This window comes from Phoca vitulina, unplaced genomic scaffold (genome assembly GCF_004348235.1).
Source record: "Phoca vitulina isolate PV1807 unplaced genomic scaffold, GSC_HSeal_1.0 scaffold7, whole genome shotgun sequence".
NCBI classification, from domain to species: Eukaryota; Metazoa; Chordata; class Mammalia; order Carnivora; family Phocidae; genus Phoca; species Phoca vitulina.
In genome coordinates, this window is record NW_022589710.1 from 44239996 (window position 1) to 44265306 (window position 25311).

General features: G+C 42.6%; 2 protein-coding genes across 4 annotated transcripts; both read left to right on the forward strand.

The window, feature by feature from the left end:
* The first annotated feature begins 7704 nt into the window (after nucleotides 1-7704).
* On the forward strand, nucleotides 7705-14080 carry ACOT6 (acyl-CoA thioesterase 6). Its single transcript, XM_032405527.1, has 3 exons — nucleotides 7705-8855; nucleotides 11265-11467; nucleotides 12994-14080. The coding sequence occupies exons 1-3, from the start codon at nucleotides 8399-8401 to the stop codon at nucleotides 13597-13599; spliced, it is 1266 nt and encodes a 421-aa protein (XP_032261418.1). The 5' UTR covers nucleotides 7705-8398; the 3' UTR covers nucleotides 13600-14080.
* A 3092-nt stretch (nucleotides 14081-17172) lies between these two features.
* On the forward strand, nucleotides 17173-24273 carry LOC116633143 (acyl-coenzyme A thioesterase 1-like). Of its 3 annotated transcripts, none has more exons than XR_004299576.1 (3): nucleotides 17173-17974; nucleotides 20910-21704; nucleotides 23869-24273. XR_004299576.1 is itself a non-coding variant. In XM_032405528.1 (3 exons), the coding sequence occupies exons 1-2, from the start codon at nucleotides 17261-17263 to the stop codon at nucleotides 21483-21485; spliced, it is 993 nt and encodes a 330-aa protein (XP_032261419.1). In that variant the 5' UTR covers nucleotides 17173-17260; the 3' UTR covers nucleotides 21486-21704; nucleotides 23869-24273. The 3 variants fall into 3 exon arrangements, 1 of the variants encoding a protein (XP_032261419.1); XR_004299575.1 differs by having other exon boundaries at nucleotides 17173-17832; XM_032405528.1 differs by having other exon boundaries at nucleotides 17173-17677.
* Nucleotides 24274-25311: the final 1038 nt, after the last annotated feature.

The window sequence follows — 25311 nt, forward strand, 5'->3', positions numbered from 1 at the left end:
GAGAAAATAAAATGATAAATGCTGTGAAGAATAAAAAAAATATTAGAGCATGATGAGAGAGGTGATATTTTATTTATTTATTTATTTATTTATTTTTATTTTTTTTTTAAGATTTTATTTATTTGTGAGAGAGACAATGAGAGACAGAGAGCATGAGAGGGAGGAGGGTCAGAGGGAGAAGCAGACTCCCTGCTGAGCAGGGAGCCCGATGTGGGACTCGATCCCGGGACTCCAGGATCATGACCTGAGCCGAAGGCAGTCGCTTAACCAACTGAGCCACCCAGGTGCCCGAGAGGTGATATTTTAAATAGACTGGTGAAGGAAGTATTTGAATAGGTAGTCTTTGAGCAGAGTCCTGATTGGAGGATGAGGGAGTGAGTCAAACTTCAGGCTGAGGGAATTTAAATAGGCAATGCTTCTGAATAGTCATTTCCCCAAAGAAAATATACAAATTGCCAATAAGCACATGAGAAGATGCTCAGTATCATTAGGAAAATACAAATTAAAGCCACAATGAGGGGCGCCTGCGTGGCTCAGCCGGTTAAGTGTCCACCTTCGGCTCAGGTTATGATCTCAGGGTCCTGGGATCGAGCCCCGCATCGGGCTCTCTGCTCAGCTGCAAGTTGGCTTCTTCCTCTCCCTCTGTGATCTCTCTGGCTCTCACTCTCTCTCAAATAAATAAATAAAATCTTTAAAAAACAAAGCCACAGTGAGATACCACTTCTCACCACTAGAACTGCTATAATGAAAAAGACAGAGGGATAACTGGCTGGCTCAGTCGGTAGAGCATGTGACTCCTAATCTTGGGGTTGTGAGTTTGAGCCCCATGTTGGGCGTGGAGCCTACTTAAAAAAAAAAAAGATAAAAACAAGTGTTGGTGAGGATGTGGAGAAACTGGGTACAGGGTTTCTTTTTGGGGTGATAAAATTGTTCTTGAATTAGTGGTGGTGGTGGTTGCACAACCTTGTGAATATACTAAAACCACTGAATTGTACACTTTAAATAAAGTGAGTTGTATGGTATGTAAATTAAATCATACTACATAAAGATGTTTTTCTTTTAAGTAGAATACACTCATAAGATTTGCTTTCAGCTGAATAAAAACTTAAATGTTTTATGTAAGATTCAAAAATTGGTAAAAGTAAAAAATATATTGTTTAAAGATACAAAAATGGGGCACCTGGGTGGCTCAGGTGGTTAAGTGTCCAACTCTCAATTTCAGCTCAGGTCATGATCTCAGGGTGGTGACATCAAGCCCCATGTCAGGCTCTGCACTCAGTGGGGAGTCTGCTTGGAATTCTCTCTCTCTCCCTCCATCTGCCCTTCCCCCGGCATGCTCTCTCTCTCTCTTTCTCAAATAAATAAATAAATCTTATTTTAAAAAAGTATCCATTAGCATTGCAATTCCTCTACATCTTCCCATTTTTTTAAATTTTATTTTTTTTTAAGTAATCTCTACACCGAAAATGCTCAAACTCACAACCCTGAGATCAAGAGTCACATGCTCTACTGACTGAGCCAACCAGGTGCCCCTACATCTTCCCATTTTACTTTATTTTAAGATTTTATTTTCAAGTAATCTCTACACCCCAGGTGGGGCTCAAACTCACAACCCCGAGATTCAAGAGTTGCATGCTCTACCGATCAAGACAGCCAGGCACCCGTCTTCCCATTTTAATCTCATAAATACATGAATGGGTGGTGCTCTTGATACAGAATGGTTCTCTTGTCTTATGATGCTGTTCTCTACTAACTTGTGTGTGTGTGTGTATATATATATATATATATATTTATATTTATATATATATATACACACATATATATGATACAATATCTTGCCCATTACAACTATAATTTCAGACCTTTAAATTTTATTTTTAAAAATGTTTTCCAAGACTTAATGGATTTGAGAGAGAGAGAGAGGGAGCACGAGCAGGGGGAGGGGCAGAGGGAGAAGCAGACTCCCCACTGAGCAGGGACCCTGATGTGGCTCGATCTCAGAACCCTGGGATCATGACCCGAGCTAAAGGCAGACACTTAACCAACTGATCCACCCAGGTGCCCCGACACCATTAAACTTTAATCACATAAAGAGATGAGAAGGGACAACGGGGTTCTTCAGAAGGAGTGTCTCCCATATTATGCCATCCCTTCTAAGATCTTCACCGATCACAGAAATGCCAATCAGCGTCTATATATCTACCTCACTTCATGCTCAGAAAGAAATGAGAAGGCTTTGGTCTACTCTAAGGTGAACTAACTATATATAATCTGCATGAAAGTATCAATATTTTTTTTGGATTTTCTTCATAATCCCAGGATTCTGACTATAGCTTTTATTTGGTCTCAGGTATGGCCAAAGCCTGGAGCTATATGAGCTTTGGCATTGGTTAAAGTAAATATTGCATAGTCACTGTGTATCCTAAGCCAATATTGATGTTTCTACTAGTTCCTAGTAATTCTTGCTGGAAGGTCCAAGTTTTTACATGTTGTTCTTGATGATTTGAGCATAAGACATTCTTCTAAGACCCAGCAAATGCCATTCAGTTTATCCAAGGATATTATCACCTCCTAGACAAGTTCAGGGTCCTATGGTAGAAATTCCAGATGTCCTAATTAGAGACCACACTCAAGATGTGAAGGACCACCAGTGGAAACAATGCTATGTAGTCTAAATCTATGTAGTCCATTGGGTAGGGCAGAATTAGTTTGTGCAGCTGGAGGAAATACTGACAGGACATTAGGCAGGAAAGATAATTCCAGTTAGCAGGACCTGAGTCTGACTGATATTGACAATATTATAATAGAAAATTGTGATATTATAAGAGGAAAGTCTATCTGGGGAGAAGATTTGGAGTTTAAAGCTTAGGGTAAAAAGATGAGGGGATGAGAGCACTGTCTTCTGGCTGTTTTTCCTGGGCTTTCAAGAAATCAGAACAGGCAGGAAGCATTCAGCTGGTCTCTCCCCAGACCAGATTCTCTGACTTTTCTTCTCAGGATGTTGAAGGGCAAATTTATTTAGTCCTCCATAGATCACCACAAACTTACCCAGTAATAGAGGCAAAAGAAGAAGGTTTCCAAGGGCCAATGAATAGATACACTATTGGGAAGAGACCCAATGACTCACCAGAAATCCAGCTCTCACTATAATATAGAACCAGACTTCTGGAAAATCTATGTCGGCTACTAGGATCATAGGATAAGGGCAGAGGACATTCAGATTGACCAGACTGAATTGGGGGAGAGGGGGTCTCACAGTGAGCACTCTCCTCTGAATATGATGTTCCAAGAGTTAGATGCTGTTTCTGTGTTTGATGAGATTATGGAGATTACCATGATCCTTCGTATGGGATGTTAGAGAACAACTGCAGTCTTGGAAAATTATAACAGAAGGAATCAGGAATGATGAAAGAGGCCATCTGAATCAGCCTGAGACAGGCTGCCCCAGTTGCCCAAATAATCTGCTTTTCACTAAAATGCAAAGAAACTGGCATTCCTATTTTCTCAAAGATTTACATCCTGCTCTTCCAAACAGTTAGAAGCAGAGCTATTGCAGGGCATGGATGGTGTTGGTGGTGAATAGCTGGAGAATTGGGCAAATAGAAAATGTATTTCTGTGGGGTGCCTGGCTGGCTCAGTAGGTAGAGCATGCAACTCTTGGGGTTGTAAGTTTGAGCCTGATGTTGGGTGTAGAGATTACTTAAAAATAAAATCCTTTAAGGGCAGCTGGCTGGCTTAGTCAGTTAAGCATCTGCCTTCAGCTCAGGTCATGATCCCAGAGTCCTGGGATCCAGTCCCACATCAGGCTCCCTGCTTGGGGGGGGGGGGGGGGGAGTCTGCTTCTCCCTCTACCCCACACCCCTGCTCGTAATCTCTCTCTCTCATGCTCTATCTCTCTCTCAAATAAAAATCTTAAAAAAATAAGATCCTTTAAAGAGTGTATTTTTGTGAGCTAGTGTTTCATTCTGTTCATACAACTGTTTCTTTGTCAAACTATCTGGTTATTGCTTACTAGTGATTTAATAAAATTACAACAGTAAGTGATGTAGCACCTGAAAGAGTTAATCTCTCAAACTCCCCAGTAACAGCTGCCACTAGGGCAACACTCCTGGCAAACACTCAACATAACTTCTGTAATTCAAAGTTCTGGAAACTGAGCCAAGAGCAGGCTCACCAGGCTAAGAATAAAGCTGTTTTTGTATCCAGACAGCAAGTAGCTATTTTGAAAACTATGCTTTCCATTTAATCTCTCTGAATGTAGGGAACTTTTCCTTAAAGACTAAGGACAAGGCCCCTCAAAGGGAGAGACATGTGGCCCTGATGTCCTTTCTCTCTAGACCTGTTACAATATCAGATTCCTCTGGAGAAATCATATGCCTGAGTCCAGATGCTTTGGACAAGGGAAATATTCAAGTATTTCAGGGTATTTAGATACAGAATCAGAGATAATGCATTCTTGGAAACCTCAATCAAATGGGAAAGACTAAATGTTCAAGGATACGGACGAGGAAGGGCCTGAGGTGGACAGGTTTTCCTAACTCCAAAGTGGGACACAGAAGATCAAAGGTATTCTTTTTGGTGATTTCATCAGGCCCTAATACTGTTCTTTGTTGTTTAAACCTTTTATTTTGAAATAATTTTAGACCCACAGAAATGTTACAAAACTCGTACAGGGTTCCCTATACCATTCCTCCCCTTTCCTTAATGTTAGCACCTTACATAACCATACCACAAATATAGAAGTCAGGAAGTGAACATTGATAGAATACTATGTAACCATGAGACTATTATTGCAATTAAGTTATTGCTATCTTGGAGAAAGGACTTCCTCAAATGTATACTGGCTGCTAAAAAATGGAAATGTGGAGCTCTCTTGTCCCACCAAAACTGTAAACAGGAAATAGTACCAGGCCAGATCATGAGTGAAATCATAGCTGATACTGGGGTAACTGGGAATCCATTCCCACTTCCAACCTTTTCCCCTTCAACTCTCAGTTGGGTTACTGGAAAAATAGATGGATCTCAGATGTCAATTGAGGATTACAGAAAACTAATGTAATGAATCTGTAACTGTTTTTCTATAGGAAGATCTTTCTAAATCATCCCTAACTGCAGGGCGCCTGGGTGGCTCAGTCGTTAAGTGTCTGCCTTTGGCTCAGGTCATGATCCCAGGGTCCTGGGATCGAGTCCTGCATTAGGCTCTCTGCTCGGTGGGAAGTCCGCTTCTCCCTTTCCCACTGTTCTCTCTTGCTCGCTGTATCTCTCTGTCAAATAAATAAATAAAATCTTTAAAAAAAAAAAATCATCCCTTCGGGGCGCCTGGGTGGCTCAGTTGGTTAAGCGACTGCCTTCGGCTCAGGTCATGATCCTGGAGTCCCTGGATCGAGTCCCGCATCGGGCTCCCTGCTCAGCAGGGAGTCTGCTTCTCCCTCTGACCCTCCCCCCTCTCATGTGCTTGCTCTCTCTCATTCTCTCTCTCTCAAATAAATAAATAAAATCTTTAAAAAAAAAAAAAAAAAAAAATCATCCCTTGATTGGTATCCTTTTATTGATCTTACTAGGGCATTGTTTTTAATCCCAATACTTTTTTTTTTTTTACATATTAGACATCAACAACATTTTGCTGTCACTGGTGGCCAGTGATTTACCTTTACAGTCTTGCCTCCAAGATATTTCAACTCTCTAACATTTGACATAATCTGTTAAGGTGATATTTAAACAGGTGTCCTAAGCCTAATTCAGATAGGAAATTACTCATTATATTGATAGCATACTGATCAGGTGACACTGAAGTAACTTTCTGAAGTTCAGCCTTTCCATATTGAGTTTATAACTAAAAGTCAGCGGACTATTATGCATGGAAAAGGTCAGGGGCCTTCTCAGACAGAACCCTTTCTGGGAGTGTAATTATCTGGGGGTAACCAGAGAGATTCTATATCAGGCAAATGTTACCCATAAAGTCCCTACCCCTAAAATAGGGACACAAAAATTAATTTTTATGTTTAATATTGGAGATAGTATGCTACATATCTGGGTTTTAAGGTACAGCTACTTCATCAAGTCACTAGACAAACATTAGAATTTGTATGAAGCCACCCCCCTTTCTTATAGCAACTGATTCTTTTTCAGATTATGGGCAACCCACCCCGGCAGTTGGCCTCTAAAGTACCTATTTCTTCCATAGAGTTCCTAAGTGCAGAATTCCCCACAGGAAGGCATTTTGAATGGCCCAGCCTCTCCTCCCTTTTTTTTTTTTTTTTTTTAAGATTTTATTCATCCATTTGACAGAGACATAGAAGAGAGCACGCACAAGCAGGGGAATGGCAGAGGAAGAGGGAGAAGCAGGCTCCCCACTGAGCAGGGAGCCCAACGTGGGGCTCGATCCCAGGACCCAAGGCCTCCCTCTTAGCTGCTTTTCCCTCATGTGCCATTTCTGTGCCTCTTCACAGCAACCTAGGTATCAGGGAAGGGAGAGGGAGACGCCACCTTTTTCTTTGCCTTTCTGAAATCTGAGTGCAGATATCATTTTTTAAATTTCCTTTTTCTTTTCTTTCTTCTTCTCTTTCTCTTTCTTTGGGCGGGCAGCAGAGGGAGAGGGAGAATCTCAAGCAGGCTCCACACCCAGCACGGAGCCTGATGTGTGGGTCGATCTCATGACCCTGAGATCATGACCTGAGCTGAAATCAAGAGTCAGACACTTAACCTGTTAAGTCACCCAGGCGCCCCTGAGGGCAGATGTCAACTGTGCTGGTGGCTGCTGCAGCCCAGGTAAATTCTTTGTAAGCTGAGTGTTCCTAGATTGAGCACAGCCTGCAACACTTTATTTTTTAAAAGATTTTATTTATTTATTTGAGAGAGAGAGCACGAAGAGGGAGAGGGAGAAGTAAACTTCCCGCTGAGCAGAGAGCCCAACCCAGGGCTCAATCCCAGGACCCTGGGATCATGACCGGAGCCGAAGGCAGATGCTTAACCGACTGGGCCACCCAGGCGCCCCAGCCTGCAACACTTTACACAACAGGTATTTTAAATACCCAACAGCAGTTACTTCAGGAGGTAGAGCTGTCAAAGCTCACTGAAATTCTGAGATCTGGGACCTAGTCTGGCTTCTTTTTGTTCAGTTTTTAAAAATATGTATTGAGTTTCCACTTGCTGGGCATCTTCTGTGTGTTCCATCCACCTTGTTGTGTAACCAAGTAGGCTGAGCTGAATGGTCAGGTTCAGCTAAAGAAAGGCACTGGCAAAAATGTGAAGGGCAAGAGGAGAGTGAGGTCAAGGTATTTATTCCCTCCCCACTCCTCCTACCACACCACCATGGCTACCAGCCTCCTGCCAGGCAGCCCTCTGCCCTTGAGCCTTCAGGGTCCAAGGTTCTGCACCCAACCTTGTTTGTTTTTTGACCTTGCCAATGCCTTTGTAAATAGTCCCTTTATGAAACTCTCCACAAATTACCCAATTGGAAAGTGCCACTTGTTTCCTGCCAGAACTCTGACACAACAACACTGACACTGCCAGTGACCAGATTTGTGAATTGAAAAGCAAAACTCTTGGGGCACCTGGGTGGCACAGTGGTTAGGCGTCTGCCTTTGGCTAGGGTCGTGATCCCAGCGTTCTGGGATCTAGCCCCGCATGGAGCCCCACATCGGGCATCGGGCTCCCTGCTAGTTGGGAAGCCTCCTTCTCCCTCTGCTTGCCATTTCCCCTGCTTGTGCTCTCTCTCTCTCTCAAATAATAAAAATAATAAGTCTTAAGAAAAGCAAAACTCTTACTAAGCACCTGCTATATAGTTTTATCAGTGCGGTGTTTTAACTATATTAGCCCATGTAATCATCACAATATGCCTTTTACAGACAAGGAGACTGGATTCAGAGACTTAATTACATATCTTGCTAAGGATCACCAGGCTATTGAGCAGGATCAGACTGGAACTCAGGTAGATCTCACTCCATAAACATCTACCTGCTCTGAAAGCCACCCTTGGTACCCTTAGCTTTTAGGGAAACGGCTCGGTAAAGGATTGAGGCAAGGGAAGGATTAGGCTGTTTCCCCACTGATCATCTGAATTACAATCACCTGGGATGCTTTATCGACCTCCAGATTCTTGGAACTGCCAGTATCTTTCCCAATCTCAGCCGTCTTTGTACCTCTATTTCACACTCACTGCGCTGGATTGCACAATTAATAATGAACTCTTATTTTAGCAGCTACTTTCTTCCGATCAGACGCTAGTGGATTTGCACAAACACTAGGAGACCTCACACAGCGGCTTAGAGTGTCTCACGTGAGTCCAAAAGAAGAAGCGCAAAGGTTCCAACTGCGATTGCTTCCCAGGAAGGTGGAAAGGCGCCTGGCTGGACACTTGACCGAGGAGGGCTGACTCCCCTGTTCCGCAGAAATCGAGATGGCGGCGACGGTTATCCTGCAGCCCGCGGGCCGCTGCAGCTGGGACGAGCCCGTGCGCATCGCCGTGCGCGGCCTGGCCCCGCGACAGCCCGTCACGCTGCGCGCGTCCCTGCGCGACGAGAAGGGCACGCTCTTCCGGGCCCACGCGCGGTACCAAGCCGACGCCGGCGGCCTCCTGGACCTGGCGCGCGCGCCCGCGCTGGGCGGCAGCTTCACGGGGCTCGAGCCCATGGGGCTGCTCTGGGCCCTGGAGCCCGAGAAACCCCTGGTGCGATTTGTGAAGCGGGACGTGCAGACGCCCTTCGCCGTGGAGCTGGAGGTGCTCGACGGCCACGAGCCGGACGCCGGGCGCGTCCTGGGCCGGGCGGTGCACGAGCGCGACTTCCTGCGGCCGGGCGTGCGGCGGGAGCCGGTGCGCGCGGGCCGGGTGCGCGCCACGCTCTTCCTGCCCCCAGGTGAGCGCCCCGGGTCCCAGGCTGTTCTGGAGAACCGGGTGGAGGAGTCCCGGGACCCTGGGCAGCCTCTTGCATGGCGGGGGGGGGGCGGGGGGGGAACCACGTGGTTGTGGAACTTTCCTAAGCTCATCCCCGCACTCCAGAGCCTATCATGGATTCTGGATAGACGTTTTTCCTCTAAGTTTCATGGCACTTCCTAGAGTCACTACCGGAACTCCTTAGCTGTATGCTAAAAAGTGCATTTATTTCAAGTGCCCGCCAGGCGGCTGTGTCAGATACCAGTATTAAGTAATGACTTACGCTGCTTTGCCTCTTTTCACATGAAACTTCCAAGGAAGCTAAAACCCACAGATAGAGGCAGTGCCCCATTATCCTAAAAAGCAAACTGATGGTCACCTTCTCCCATCATAAACAGTCTGTCAGTGATTCTTTTTGTTTGTGTTTTTAAGATTTTATTTATTTTTGAGAGAGAGAGTGGGCACAAGCAGGGGGGAAGGGCAGAGGGAGAAGCAGGCTCCCTGCTGAGCAGGACCCTGGGATCATGACCTGAGCTGAAGGCAGACCCTTAACCGAGGGAGCCACCCAGGCATCCCTGGCAGTGATTCTTAATCTCGGTTGATTTTCCCCCACCCCAGGGGACATTTGGCAATATCTGGAGACATTTTTGGTTCTCACAACTGAAGGGTGGGGGCGGGGGGTGTTATTGGCATCTAGTGAGTAGAGGCCAGAGATGTTGCTAAACGTTCACAATGCACAGGGCAGCCCACACAACAAAGAAATATCTTACTCAAAATGTCTACAGTGCTGAGATTGAGAAACCCTGGTCTAAGTAAAAAGGTGCTTACTAGGTAAAAGGGGCCTGGAAACAAGACCCTTGACCCAACTTTTACAACCAAATTCCTGGTTGAAACCCCTCCTATATAGAAATGCTGGAGTTGCCACATCTCACAGAATCCCTAAACAATTCTGTCATTCTCCAAAACAAGAGGCCCTGCTTTATTCTTACAGCTCGTCAGCAATTCCCAACCTTAACTAGTGGCTGCACACTCAACTGTGAACTCCTGCGGCTGCGATCAGATTTAACACATCTCTGTATATCTATATTCCTAGAGGCTTGCCCAGGGATATAGTAGGAGCTCAATAAATCATACCGACTGATTCAGTAAGAATCTCCCCCAGGGGCACCTGAGTGGCTCAGTTAGTTAAGTGACCACCTCTTGGATTTCAGGTCAGGTCGTGATCTCAGGGTCCTGGGATGGAGGGAGCCCTGTCTCGGGCTCTGCACTTAGCAGGGCGCCTGCCTGAGATTCTCTTCCTCTCCGTCTGCCCCTTCCCCTGTTCCCTCACGTGAGCGCTTGCTCACTCTCTCAAATAAATAAAAGCTTAAAAAAAAAACATTTAAAAAGAATCTCCCCCCAAAAAAACCTTTCACCACCCATCACGGTATCTGATATCCCAGTCAAGTCAATCTTCTGTTAACTATTTCAGTGTCTACTATGTGGTCCATTTAAAAATTGTTTTCTGTCTCAAAGGCTTTTGTAAATAATGTAGAAGAGTTCAATCATTTAACAAATACATATTAAGTCAAGGACCATGCTACATACTGGGATGGAATAGATAGCAAAGTCAGACATGGTCCTCACTGTACTTACAGCCTAATAAAGGACCCAGGTAACTATACTTGCACTTATAGATGTGGCAAGTGCTGTGATAGGGAGAAGGAGAGGCCCAGGGTGCTGGTGGGAACATATAAAAGGCTATCTGACTCAACTCAGCCTTGGGGGAGATCTGGGAATTCTTCTGGGAAGGGAGATCTAAATTTAGGTTTGAAAACTGAGGGGTCAACCAGATCATAAAAACTAGAGAGGGGAAGGGACTAGTGTATACCACTTTCAGGAGCCAAAGAGAATAGCACATTTAGGGATGGTGTTATTTAAGGCTGGAGCAGAGAGTGCAAGGACACGCGGAGTACATCTAATAAACCCTTATGTATGTAGAACATTTTACAGCTCTCAAAGTATTCTCAAATAGATTTTTTTTTTGAGGAAAATTTTGTGGGAAATGTACATTTCATCATGTGCTATTTCTAATTTGGTATAAATATATATATGGTGTGTATATATACACTACCATACATATACCATATATATATATATATATATGTATATATATGAAAATATGTGAAAAATTCTGGAGAAAATAAATAATTTTGTTCCCCCTCCCTTCTCCCTGAAGGTTACTAAAAGAAGAAAAAAGGAAAATTTTTTAAAAAAGGATCCTTTTTCCACTCACTCCCCCACCCCCAACCTTCCCTGCTTCAGAAACTTCTCTTTGCTGACTGCCAATATCTGAAACTCGAGATTGTCTTTTGAGAATCTAAAGCTCCTTATGATTTGTGGTGCTTTCTAGGTGCAGGACCCTTCCCTGGGATCATCGATCTGTTTGGAAGTGGTGGTGGCCTTTGTGAATACAGGGCCAGCCTCCTGGCTGGACATGGTTTTGCTGTGCTTGCTTTGGCTTATTTCGGATTTGAAGACCTCCCTGAATATTTGGATGATATGCACCTGGAGTACTTTGAAGAAGCCGTGGACTTCATGCTGCAGCATCCAAAGGTGGGTTCTAGTGTTTGCCTGAATGCAGAGGAGAGGGGATAGAGCAGACACAGGACTGGATTCAAAAACCTTCCCAGGACACCAGGGGCTAGAAATATGTCATGAACACCAAAGTTCCTTCAAAAGTTACTAGGATTATTATTTTCATTTCTACCCATTTCTCTCCAATCTCTTAAGACTCATCTGTTTATTTCCCTTTAATTCTTGACCATAATTCAAAGCACTCTACTAAAATGTTACTAACCTTAAATGCTGGTTCTCCATCTACCACCACATGGCCTTATAATCCTGAACAAGGCAACTGCTTTCTCTGAGATTCAGTTTTTCTCACTTATAAGGCTAATGTAAATGTATAGAGGAAAACATTTGACTATTAAGAGACATTTTTAGGACATTTGAATAGGGACTGTATTTGATGATACTAAGGAATCATTAATTTTGTTAAATGTGATAATGGTATTATGTTTTTATAGAGAGTTCTTATCTGAGACTGAAAAAAATAATCAAAACATTTGGTCTGATTATAAATGGAATACATACTCTGCAACTATCTAGACTTAAAGAAACCCAAATATTCTAATGTTAAGTAATAAAATGTTCTATAAGTTCTATAGGATAGTCTAACACTGCCAGAATTCAGGGAATGGTCTCTTAGCAGAGCTGCTACAACCTAGATGATCTTGAACTGTGATTATTGGTTTATTAGAGGAGATAAGGCCCCAGGGAAAAAGAAGAGACCAGTATATACTCAGTTGTGCCCTTAGACCTAGGCAAGAGGGGCTTCTGTCCTGGACCTTTTGTTTTAGATGGCCACATTCTGGCCTGCCTTTAGGCTGCATCCCTGCCCACAGGGTGAGGAATCCAAGGGACCCAGGGAATGTATCCACCTGGAATTCATGTGCCTTACACACACACGCACACACACACACACCATGCCCTTGTGATATGGAACCCCAGAATTCTTTGCCAAATAGCACTAATCCTGCTTCCAGGCTTCTCTGGTCTATCAATGTGAATACACCTAGGCCTTCACCATGTAGGCTGGGGTGTCCACATACATGTGTGAGAGGCCCCTTAAAGTACATGATGGAACTGGGGATGGGAAAAGAAGGAAGGTGGACCAGGGACCAAGGACTGGGGCTAGCTCTCCCCCAGGCCACATTCCAGTACAGAACTTCAGGGATTCCCAAGCTTTCAAATTTTCTGTTATGGAGGTATATTTATCAAGGTGGGAAAAAAGAATATATTTGAAGAGTTTGTTCATTTGATTTATAACGTTTAAATATTTAGGTATGGGGTGTATGGGTCTCTGTGTGTACTCTTGACCCAGTCACCATAAATATTAGTGGAAGGCCTGTATACTAAGAAATCAATTGATTTGCTTATTAGAAGACAGTTGAGCTTTGTGGATTGTTGCATAAGGAAAGAAAGCAAATGAAATTTAAGAAAGCTACCTAGAGAATATAAAATCACCATTTATGTCCTCCACTTACAAATTCTAAGCTTGTTCTGTTTCTCTTCTTCAGGTGAAAGGCCCTAATGTTGGACTTCTTGGCTTCTCCAAAGGAGGTGACCTGTGTCTCTCCATGGCCTCTTTCTTGAAAGGCATCACTGCCACGGTACTTATCAATTCCTGTGTGGCCAACACAATAGTTGCTCTGCATTACAAGGATATGATTGTTCCCAGTCTTGGCAGTGACATAGGAAGATGTACAATTAATGAATCAGGACTTTGGAATTTTCTGGATGTTTGGGACAATCCACTGGAGGAACGCAATCACCCAAGTATTATTCCACTGGAAAGGGCCCAGGGGCCCTTCCTGTTTCTTGTTGGCATGGATGATCATAACTGGAGGAGTGACTTCTATGCTCAAATAGCCTCTGAACGGTTACAAGCCCATGGGAAAGACAGACCCCAGATAATCTACTACCCAGGAACTGGTCATTGTATTGAACCAGCTTATTTTCCTCCTTGTAGAGCTTCTGTACATACAGTGTTACACCAGCCAATATTCCATGGAGGTGAGCCAAAGGCTCAATCAAGGGCACAGGTGGATGCCTGGCAGCAAATTCAAACTTTCTTCCATAAACATCTCAATGGTAAAAAATCTGTCCAGTCCAGCAAAATATAACATTGTAATCATAGACCAGATACTATTAATAAAAATCTAATTCATACAACATGTGTTGGGTTTTCCAAAGCACATAGGGGACTTTTGGTAACAAAATAATTATCTCAGCTCCTTGTCAGGTCCTATTGGATTCCAAGGCTTTGCAACCCTCCTTTCTTCACTGCCACCCCTCTCTCCCCTGAACTTTACCTACCATATAGGCTTAACCCTGATTTTATCCATAGGATCCATCTTAACCTGAAATAGGAGAAATGTAAGAAGTGCCTACCCAACTCTCAATTGCTGGCCTAGCTTTGACCTGTGTTCTGGTTGTGAAGACTGAGCTTCTGTATTGCTGAGAGTTCCATATCCCCTTTGGACCCTAACTGACCATGTCTGAACCTTGGGAACATACCCACTTGAATCCCTTAAGGAATGGACTCTGCTTCTTTCTTGCCAGTACACGTTCCTGAATGTGTATTCAAGACTTGTCTCGGAACCCCACTCTGAAGATTGGGGGCATTGATATTTTTCATATGCTAAGCTTTGCTTTTATTTTATGAATGCAAAGCTTTGCTTTTTTTCTACGAATGAAACCTCAATTTCTTCCTTACTGATAATGTATCATTTACAAAATTCAACATTTATAAAGGATAACTTTACAAAGTAAAGCTGAATTCTTTACAGCAAAATTTATTGTAAGCAAAACTGTATTGATATACTGATTTAACCAATTTTTTAAAAGAATTTATTTGAGAGAGAGGGAGCATAAGGGGCGAGGGGCAGAGGGAGAGGGAGAAACAGACTCCCTGGTGAGCAGGGAGCCCAACATGGAGCTCAATCCCAAGACCCTGAGATCATGACCTGAGCCGAAGGCAGACGCTTAACCGACAGCCACCCAGGCACCCCTATAACCAATTTTTGAAGGATTTCTTTATTAATCTGAGAAAGAAAGATAGAGGAGGGGCAGAGGGAGAGGGAGAGAGAATCCCAAGCAGACTCCTCACCCAGCATGGAGCCTGATGCAGGGCTTGATCCCACAACCCTGAGATCATGACCTCAGTCAAAACCAAGAGTCAGATGCCTAACCGACCACACCACCCAGGCACCCCGATACAACAGATTTTTTTTTTAAAAGATTTTATTTATTTATTTGACAGAGAGACAGTGAGAGAGGGAACACAAGCAGGGGGAGTGGGAGAGGGAGAAGCAGGCCTCCCGCCAAGCAGGGAGCCCAATGTGGGGCTCGATGCCAGGCACCTGGGACCATGACCTGAGCCGAAGGCAGATGCTTAACGACTGAGCCACCCAGGTGCCCCCCGATACAACAGATTTTTAAGACTACCGTGTGGGCCACGGCCTTAATCCTTGGATGTCATATATACTTGCCAAATTAGACTTCCTCCCAGCATCATCTGTTCCTATTGCCTTCCTACTGGGAAGTACTGGGATCAGTCTGCTTCAACTCATTGCAATGTACTGAGCACTGTCTAGATTCATAAGAGACCAGAGCAGAGGGTCCTCCCTGAGTGCAAGAAAATTTTCCTGAGACACATCACATGGTTTGCTGGGCACATACAAAATCTTTCACCAGTTTCAGTCTATCCAAACAACTGCCCATTAGTTCTTAACTAATGAAAAGAAAGATTCCTTAGAGGTAACTTAACTTTGACCAATTGCTAAAAATATGTGTTGAGTGTAGTTATTCATTATGTAGTATAATAATTTACTATGACGTGAATTCTTGGAGCCTCTGTTTTAACTCACTGCCAGGTGGTCCTGCTACAGATGCCTTTGGGATGGGGAATCACAGGAAAAAGTTATAAGGAACATGGCTGGGGGTATGAGAGATGTGAGAGCCAAAAGGTAGCTCCAGAAGCTAAGCATAAGGATGACAACTAACCATCTCCAGGTACTAAATTTCTAGGTATAGGGACAGCTCTCCACCTTGATTTCCTTACTGATAAAATAGCCTAGAAATGCCCTACACTGACTAAAGATATTTGGTCATTTTCCCCTCAGAGTTAACTCTATATATGGCCACCTGTTTCTAAGATTTCAAAAGGAATTTCAGGTTGTTGAAAAGCTACCTAAAGTTTCAGGTTGTTGAAAAGCTACCTAAAATATGGTAATTGTGACTAAGAAGGAAGGCAGGAAGAGAAAAGGTATCCATGAAATGAAGCCAGAAATGAGGCTTCTCATTTATAATAATAAGCACAATAAGCACAATAGCGCTTATTATGAAGTCCTATATACTTGCCTTGACTGGGCCACTCATTCAGTCATATGCTTTCCAATGGCTTATGCAAAGAAGGAAATCTAATCAGTTACACAAACTTTACAGCATTCATAAAATAAAAGCAAAGCTTAGCAATTAATTTCTTCCAAAGGTTGTCATGCTAAGAAACATTAAGTGATGTAAATGGTAGTATCCTCAATGATTCCTCTGAGGTAGATATAAATTCCAGGCTCCACTACTTATTAGCCATGTGACCAGGGGTAAGTTATTAACCTTTCTAAGCCTCTATTTCTTCATCTATAAAATGGGGATAATAATAGTGATGATAATAGAAACTACCTCTCTGGGTTGTTGTGATTAAATTAGATAATCCGGGTGAAGCATTTAAAAAATTTGTCTTTTAAAAAACATAACATTTAAATTTCATTACAGAGAAGTAATGGATCCTACAAAATCTAAGTGAGGATTCCAACTTGAAAGATCCTAAGAGAGAGGGACTAAGTGCCTTTCAGGTGCCTTTCAACTCTGAGATTCTCAGAGGTGCTGGATTCCAGAACTTTGGACTTGTACTTGCATTCTGAGGTTGGACATGACGGTCACAGATTAAATTTAACCCTCTTAATTTATTACCCTATTCCAGCCTTCTCCTAGGGCTAATTACAGTTATCAACTTGAAGTATACCCTTCCAGAACCATTTTATGTGCATGTACATACAAATATTTGTTTGAATGTAAAAAATATGGTTTTATTTTGTGAGTCCCATGACTTTTTCTTGTGGGGGGGGAAGTCATGATGTAATTTTTTTCTGCATATAAAAACACATTTTTAATACTTGTGCCAGGCCCCAAGACAATAAAAATTATTTCCATAGTGTATACATCTGTAGTGCTGCCTCATCTAAAACGTTTAAACTTTAACCTTGGCAGTCTTTCTTAATCCCAGGCAAAAATAACTTCAAGGAAGGAATTTGGCAGAAGCCTATTACACGTAGCTTCCTTCAACTAGGTTTAGGGAATTGTGACCCCTGGTGGCCAGGGAGGGACTTTAAAGAAAGAGACCCGCCAGCATTCTGTCAGATCAGTAACCTCTCTCTCACCGCGTCGAGCGGTAGGCAGGGCATGAGCTCCTGCCTCTTCTAAGCGGTCCCACTACAGGGACCCCAAAAGCATAACCGACCCCGGGCCCTCCTAAAAGTCGCCTCTTCTTGCAGCCTTTTGCTGAGTGGCGCCCCAGGGACCAGCCGGGGGCCCTACTGCCCTCCGGACCCGAGGATGCCCCGCTGGGCCCCGCCCCGCCCGGCCCCGCCCGGCTCGCCCCGCCCCGCCCCGCCCCGCCCCGCCCGGCCCGGCCCCCGCCTGCCCTGCGGGCGGGGACGTCTGACTCTGCCTCCGGCCGCCGCGCGGCCGCGTGTCTTTCCCCGGAACCGCGAAGATCCCGGGGCCATGTGGAAGGCTGCCCAGGCCGTGCTCAGAACCCCCGCGATCCCCCTCCCACTCCGGAGGTCGATGTCCACATCGGCCCTTCTCTTCCAGAAGGCTGCGACCCTGACCGTCACGCCTACGACGGGGCTGGCCGACGAGCTCCTGGACATTAAAGTGGAAGGCTTACGCCCGAGGGAGCGGGTGACCCTGCGAGCGTCGGCCGTCAGCTACCGAGGCCGCCTCTTCCACTCGCTGGCCCACTGCGAGGCGGACGGCCGCGGGGGCTTGGACCTGGCCAGGGACCCGGCTGCTCTGGGCGGCGACTTCACGGGCGTGGAGCCCTTGGGGCTCCTGTGGAGCCTCACGCCGGTCGGCTCAGAGGATCCCTGCTTCAACCAGATGCCGAGGGGCGTGATGAAAAGCCCCCTCAAAGTGGAGGTGACCGTCCACCACGCGCCGCGGCAGCCGGCAGTGTCGCTGGGCCCGGCGCTGGCCTCCGCCCAGGTGCAGCGCTGGTTGGTTCTCCAGCCCTGAGCTGCGCCGTGCTCGGCTGCAGGCCGGCCGCCTGCGGGGCGTCTTCTTGCTGCCCCCGGGTGCGTGAGGTCTTTTCCGCAGAGGGCTTTGCATGGATTTAGGAAGTCGATTTATGAAAGCTGACTTGCTTTGCTGGCTAATTTATCTTCTGAAAACAAAGCGGGCGCCTTAATTCCTTTATTTTGTCGCCCTAGACACCAGGTGGGACAGTCATTCTCCTAAATGGTGACTGGGATGTAGATTTAATCTGCTCGGGTACCTCTTTTCTGCCAGCTGCCGCCCTCTTTAAACTCCTAGTGCTGCCGATGCTTTTCCTTGCGAGCATCTTTGCTATAGTTTCTAGCATGAAGTATTTGTTTGCCTCTCTAGTAGGCAGAGCTTTGTGGTAATTTGACTTTTTCAGTTATTTCTTGTAAAAATGACGAGAATAGTGGATACAAATCTTTCACTGGTATCCGTTCAAGCTCCAACATAACTGAAGTCCTATTACATGTATTGTTCACTTTTTTTTATACTGGTTTTACGTTAGGATACAGATGATCTTTTTGTAGTTAATTCTGACATACTCTGATTCCTTGGAGACCTTCATCATGATGAAGAAACTGTTCTGTTGCTCATTTCATAGATCAAAGAACAATTTCTTTATAGATGAGAAAACTGAGGCCTAAAGTGTTTTAACCAAATCACACAGCTAGATGGTGCTAAAATCAGGGTGTAGTCAAATTCTTTGAGAGCCACACTGACCACAAACGGGCTGAGTGAATGAGTGAAATAGTGAGGTTTTTATTAAAAAAACAAACAACAAAATAGTCTGGCTTATTTTCTACTCTCACTCTCAGGATCCTCAGGACCAACTAAGAATCTTTTAAATGAGAGATTTAAAACATTTTCATTGTTGAGGGTGGGTGGGCTTTTTTTTTTTTTTTAGAGCCTATAAGGTACTAGCAAATTTACATACTGGGGATCTAGTTACTGAATTGAAACAAAATAAACAAATTCTCAGTTATTTTAATGTGGTAGACCTGTGGTTGGAAAAATCTATTGCTGGAATAATTTGAGGATCTGTGTGTTATGTCTTTTTCATGGTTTGCTTTAGGCTTTCTGAAAGTAATCTTGAATCCAGAGATGCTTGAGATTTATCTAATTTTAAAAAGAGCAGATCAAGATATGCCAAGATATCTGAATGTTAAGAAAACCACCCTGTAAAAATCACTACCTTGATATATACACCCTGGCTTCCAATTTGGTGGCTAGATGTACCTTAACTTGTTTCTAGATTTGAAAATTTAGAAACGGCCTTTGGCACTGGAATTTTAGATCTCTTAGTTTGGTTTAGGTTCTAATGGTCTTGCCTCTTAATCCATTTTTATAGATTTATCTGAGACTTTTATTGGAATAACACAGAAGAATATATCTGAAAAATACTAGGAGGCAATTAGCTGAGACATTCTTCTCTTGGAATGGTGAACAATGGGAATGTTGAAAGAGAAATAACATCAACATTAGAAGGAAATAGTTTGACATTTTACTCCCTTTCCACTGTGAGGGAGCAAGAATTTACTGTCCCCTTCAAGGTCCTTCTAGCTGGATTAAGAATCAAGTTGACATGAGACGGATTAAGAGGAGAAAATGAAATTTAATTTTGTATGTATGGGGAATCCACAGACATGGAAATTCCAAAGACAGTCAGGCAAAACGAGGTATATATGTCATCCTGAACTAAGGAGAAAAGGTTAGGGGTCTAGGACTTCGAAGGGAAGGAATGCAATTCACAGGGCAGTAAGAAGAGCAGATGTTTGGAAATTAGATTTTTGCCCTGCCATATAGATGGCACTCAGATAAAATTTATCTCTGGTAATAACCCTCATTCTGAGAAAGACCCCCAACTTAGATTTTTCCATGTCATTAAGGGAGGGCAAAAGTTTCTCTTGAACCTGCAGGGTCTCAATTGCCTTCAGCTCAAAATAATCCACATGCCAAAGTGGCATATTCTGAGGGGAACTCCCCTGAATTCCTTCAAACTCAAAATAATCATTATATACCAAAGTGGTTAATCTAGGGGCAGGCTGTCCTTGACCCCTACACCGCACATGTTGTTCATTTATATTACACCATCATTAGACCTTTAAAATAGTGTAAGCTTTGTTTATTTAGGGGTTTTGGTGACTTTGTTTCTTAAGCTCAATGAGAACTCAAAGGGCCCTTTAGAGTTGGATTTTTTTAATGAGGTATTATACTTTCATAACTCCAAGACTGCCAGAACTATTTGCTTAGATTAATTAGGATTTACACTTCAAACCAAAACATTTTCCATATCTTTGGTGCAAATTTTCATATTTTTTCCCATTTCCGAGTGATTTTCTCATAGGAAAAAAAGATAAAAACATTCTTATATTTATAGCTTCAAAATAGCCGAAACACGTATCTATTTCAACCACAACAATAAACCTATTTCAGCCAAAACAGATGTTTTTTTTCCCAAGGCAAATAGGTGAATGTTTTAAAACAGAAAAAAAAGATTAAAAAAATTTTAAAGTTAAAAAATAATTTTTTAAATATAAATTATACAATTAGAATTTGCTTTAGAAAATATTAGCGAGGTATCATAGTCCATTAAATGTCCTGTCATCTAATCCCAGATTAATCCTCTTTGCTGGTTTATAGGAGACGGTCCTTTTCCTGGTTTGATTGATATATTTGGTGATGGAGGATTAAATGAATCTCGAGCTAGTCTCCTGGCTTGTCAAGGTTTTGCTACTTTGGCTTTGCCATTTTTTGGCTATGAAGATCTACCTCCAATCAGGAAGTACTTAAATTTAGATTACTTTGAGGAGGCAGCTAAATTTGTGCAAAGTCACCCAAAGGTGAGTGGGATTGTAGAGAGAAATGTATTTAAAATTAACTCCTTAGGTCCAGGAGAGAGTGAATAAAGAAAGTGGTACTAATGGGCTGGAAAACATCTATAACAAATACCTGTTGAATGAATAAATGAATGGATAAATAAATGAATAAATAAGCCATCTGATAAATACATAAATGTTTTTTCTTTATTGAGGGCTTTGCGACGCCATTAACAATCATGCTTTTTCTTTCTCTCTCTCTCTCCTTGTTTGTCTTCTCATTCTTCAATCTCTAGGTTAAAGGTCCAAACATTGGAGTGATTGGTTCTGGCAAAGGGGCCGAGTTGGCATTTTCCATGGCTAGCTTTCTCCCAAATATAGCTGCAGTTGTGAGCATCAATGGCTGCATCTCTAACACAACTACTGCCCTTACATGTGGTAGATTCATCCTGCCGGGACTGCCTTTCAACCTAGACAAAATCTCTGCCATGGATTCAGGGGTTTACGATGTTAAAGAAGCACTGGCGGACCCCTTGGACCCAGCCTACCGGGAAAGCCGTATCCCCCTTGAAAAAGCCAATGCCCATTTCCTTGTCATAGTTGGAGAGGATGACAGGCATTGGAAGAGTTCTGTTTATGCGGACCTAGCTGTGAAGCACCTCACAGAGCATGGGAAGACGGATTTCACTCTTTTAAGCTACCCTAACGCTGGCCACAGAATAGATGCCCCTTACAGCCCTTTTTTCTCTGTATCACTGGATCCCGTGTTGGGAGTGCCTGTTTTGGGAGGTGGACAGCTCAAAGCTCATGCTGTTGCTCAGATTGAGTCTTGGAAGAAGATCTTGGAGTTTTTGCACTTGCATCTAGGGTAAAGTCTAACAAACTAGACAGTTAAGTTTAGAGTATGCACAGAATGAATTAAGGGATAGGTTGAATATTTTTAACAAGTGCTGACTGAAATCTGGACTTCTCGCGGGCATCTGCAAGCTTTTAAAAGAAGTAAGAATATTTGCTTCAAGTTCATCGGAGCCTGTAACTTTGGTTACTATCCATGTTTCTCCATGGTTGGTTTGTTTGAGCTTGAACTCAAGGTAATTGCTAAGTGAAAACCAGTTTTCTTTCTTTCTTTTTTTTTTTTTAAAAGATTTTATTTATTTATTTGACAGAGAGAGAGACAGCGAGAGAGGGAACACAAGCAGCGGGGAGTGGGAGAGGGAGAAGTGGGCTTCCTGCCGAGCAGGGAGCCGGACGCTGGGCTTGATCTCAGGACCCCGGAATAATGACCTGAGCCAAAGGCAGACGCTCAATGACAGCCACCCAGGCGCCCCGAAAACCAGTTTTCAATCTGTCATTTACCCACCCTTCCCACCTACCCTCCCTGTTACCTGTACTTCCAAAGGTTTTTAAAAACTGGTGTATGATAATTAGTTTGCTATTATGTGTCCCAGAGGTTCAAAACTGTTTTGAACAGGGGTGAATACATGAATATAGGTCCTTGGTTTTATGATGAGGAGCCACTGGGCTATGATAACTTTCTCATAATAGAGGCTGGAGTGAATTCTAACAAGATGATGCAGAGGCTAATTTGTGGTAGACTGAAGTCATAGAATCCTTTCTGTTGTTAATCAGGTTTTGATTTTTTTTTTCTAGTTGCCATCTGTTCTAGGATCTTTAAAGAAAGTTAGAAATCCTAAAATACTTGCTTTAAAACTGCCGACCAATTACTGAGAAACAATGATTCTTTACAGTTCCTTTATCTCTGTATCTGTACTTTAAAAAACTTTCCTTCACACTTTGCTTCAAAAATATATTTTAAAATAGGCACATTCCAGTTCTCCTCCCAAGTTGATAATTACACAAGTAGACAATGTAATTATCTGAGGGAAAGACAGAGTTCATCCCTTTGACTTTCCACCACCCTCACCAAAACTTTAATTGCACTTTGTGGATGAGCCTTAATATATTAAAATAATTTTAATTGAAGTTCTGAGATTTGATTTTAAACTTTAAAAATATGTGTGGAATTAGAAAATGTTAAAAGTTCTGGCCTTCTCATAATTTAGTTTCAGTTTAGTGTTTTTTTCTTCCACATAATTGAAGGGAAAGATGAAAGTATTAATTATCAGCCTTTGATTTTGGTTGATCAGTGGATCTTGTCAGAACTATATTTTGGGGTCTTGGCAGAGGATGAAGTGTTGTCACCCTAATTTGTAGTATTAATGGTTTCCCTCCCCCAAATTAACATTATTTTTAAAATGTAATACATGTTTCAAATTCTTTTTTTTTTAAGATTTTATTTATTTAATTAACAGAGAGAGAGAGAGAGAGACACAGCGAGAGAGGAAACACAAGCAGGGGGAGTGGGAGAGGGAGAAGCAGGCTTCCCGCCAAGCAGGGAGCCTGATGTGGGGCTCGATCCCAGGACCCTGGGATCATGACCTGAGCTGAAGGCAGACACTTAACGACTGAGCCACCCAGGCGCCCCATGTTTCAAATTCTTAACATCGACAAGAAAGTATATATGTCATACTTTACATACATATGTATATATATACCTACATACATATGTATTACCTCCTGATTTTTGGATTATTCATGTAAGATTTTTTTTTTAAGATTTTATTTATTTATTTGAGAGAGAGAGAGCAAGAACACAAGGGGGAGGGGCAGAAGCAGGTTCTCTGCTGAGCAGGGAACCCTTTGTGGGGCTCCTATCCCAGGACCCTGGGATCACGACCTGAGCTGAAGGCAGAGGTTTAACTGACTGAGCCACCCAGGTGCCCCATTCATGTAAGATTTTTAAAAGATGTTTTTTTTAAAAAACAGACCAAAAACATAGTGAGGGGGGAAATTGGGTTTTTATCAAATAACTATAATGAGAATAATAATCTGGGAAATTGACTATTGAAATTTGTTACAATGCTCATTCTAATTTGAACTGATAAACCTTTTGACTGTATAAATAACCTTAAGATTAATGACTCTCTTAGGCTTTAAGTTATTACATTTTTTTAAATTTTAGGGTATGTAACTTTTAGCTATTTTGCTCAATCTCTAATCAGCTGTTAAATGTGACATTTTTTTTCTTTTATTCAACCCATATTCTTGTTTAGAAAATTAAAGATTCCTTAACATATTTGGTTGCTATCATTTCACACTATTTTACTTTTACTTTTCAACGGGTCTGCCAGATTTTCTGTATTTGGGGAAACTGTTTCAATAATCTTTTTAACCTTTCTCTCAACTTTCTTCTAGGCCTGCAGAAAGAGCAAGTAGATCCAAAGCCATAGTCTCTGGTGAACAGCTTTTCAAATCTATTTTGCCATTTTGCAGGACTTAAAAGAACAAAGGATCCACGTTATATAATTCTTCCTTTTCCTGTGTGAATATTTTTAACCTTTGAGAATTTGAAACTCAGCAAATGTCTGCTTATATAGTGGTAAATAGTTTATTTTGAGGTAAATAAGACATTCATAGTCATTTACTCCTCCGATGATGAGGAGGAAGTAAAAGTAACACTCTGAGCAAGCATGAAGGTAAAATTGATTTACTAATGATATTTCATCTTTAATGCCAATGCCTTATGATATAATCCACAGTTTTGTTTTGTTTTTTAAAGATTTTATTTATTTGAGAGAGAGAGAGAGAAACAGCATGAGAGGGGAGAGGGTCAGAGGGAGAAGCAGGCTCCCTGCTGAGCCGGGAGCCCAATGTGGGACTCGATCCCAGGACTCCGGGATCATGACCTGAGCCGAAGGCAGTTGCTTAACCAACTGAGCCACCCAGGTGCCCATAATCCACAGTTTTGAGTAAAAGGCATACTCTGTTAGGTTATAAGATATGTTCAAGGATTAAATTCCCATTTCAGCCACATCAACAAAACTGGTGGAGATTTTGGCAGCCAGGATAAATTCTAGTTTGGAGAGGTGTGGAGGTGTGGAGATCTGAAACAAAACAAAATAAAACACTACAAGAAAAAAGGCTGGATATATTATGAATACCCATTTTATTTTTTTAATTTTTATTTTTTTTAAAGATTTTATTTATTTATTTATTTGTCAGAGAGAGCACAAGCAAGGGGAGTGGCAGGCAGAGGGAGAAGCAGGCTCCCCACTGAACAAGGAGCCCTAATGAGGGACTTGATCCCAGGACCCTAGGATCATGACATGAGTTGAAGGCAGATGCTTAACTGACTGAGCCACCCAGGCACCCCTATGAATACCCATTTTAATTTTCTTTAATAAACAATTTAGTTTTTCCTGTTTTTTAATAAATATGATAAAATTACCTTTTTCAAAATGGAATTTGTTATTTCAAAATTTAAAATATCCACATTGCAGGGGCTCCTGGGTAGCTTAGTTGGCTAAGGGTCAAACTCTTGGTCTCAGCTCACGTCTTGATCTCAGAGTCGTGAGTTCAAGCCCCATGTTGGCCTCCATGCCTGGTGTGGAGGCTATCTTAAAAAAAAAAAAAAAAAATATATATATATATATATATATATATTTATATTTATATTTATATTTATATACATATTTTTTTTTCCACATTGCAGAATAGAATAATCAGAAAATAGAGAAGCAAAATGAACACTGTATTAGTCTGCTCAGGCTGCCATAACAGAATACCACAGACTGGGTAGCTTAAACAACAGAAATTTATTTCCTCACAGTACTGGAGGCTGGAATTCCAAAATCAAGA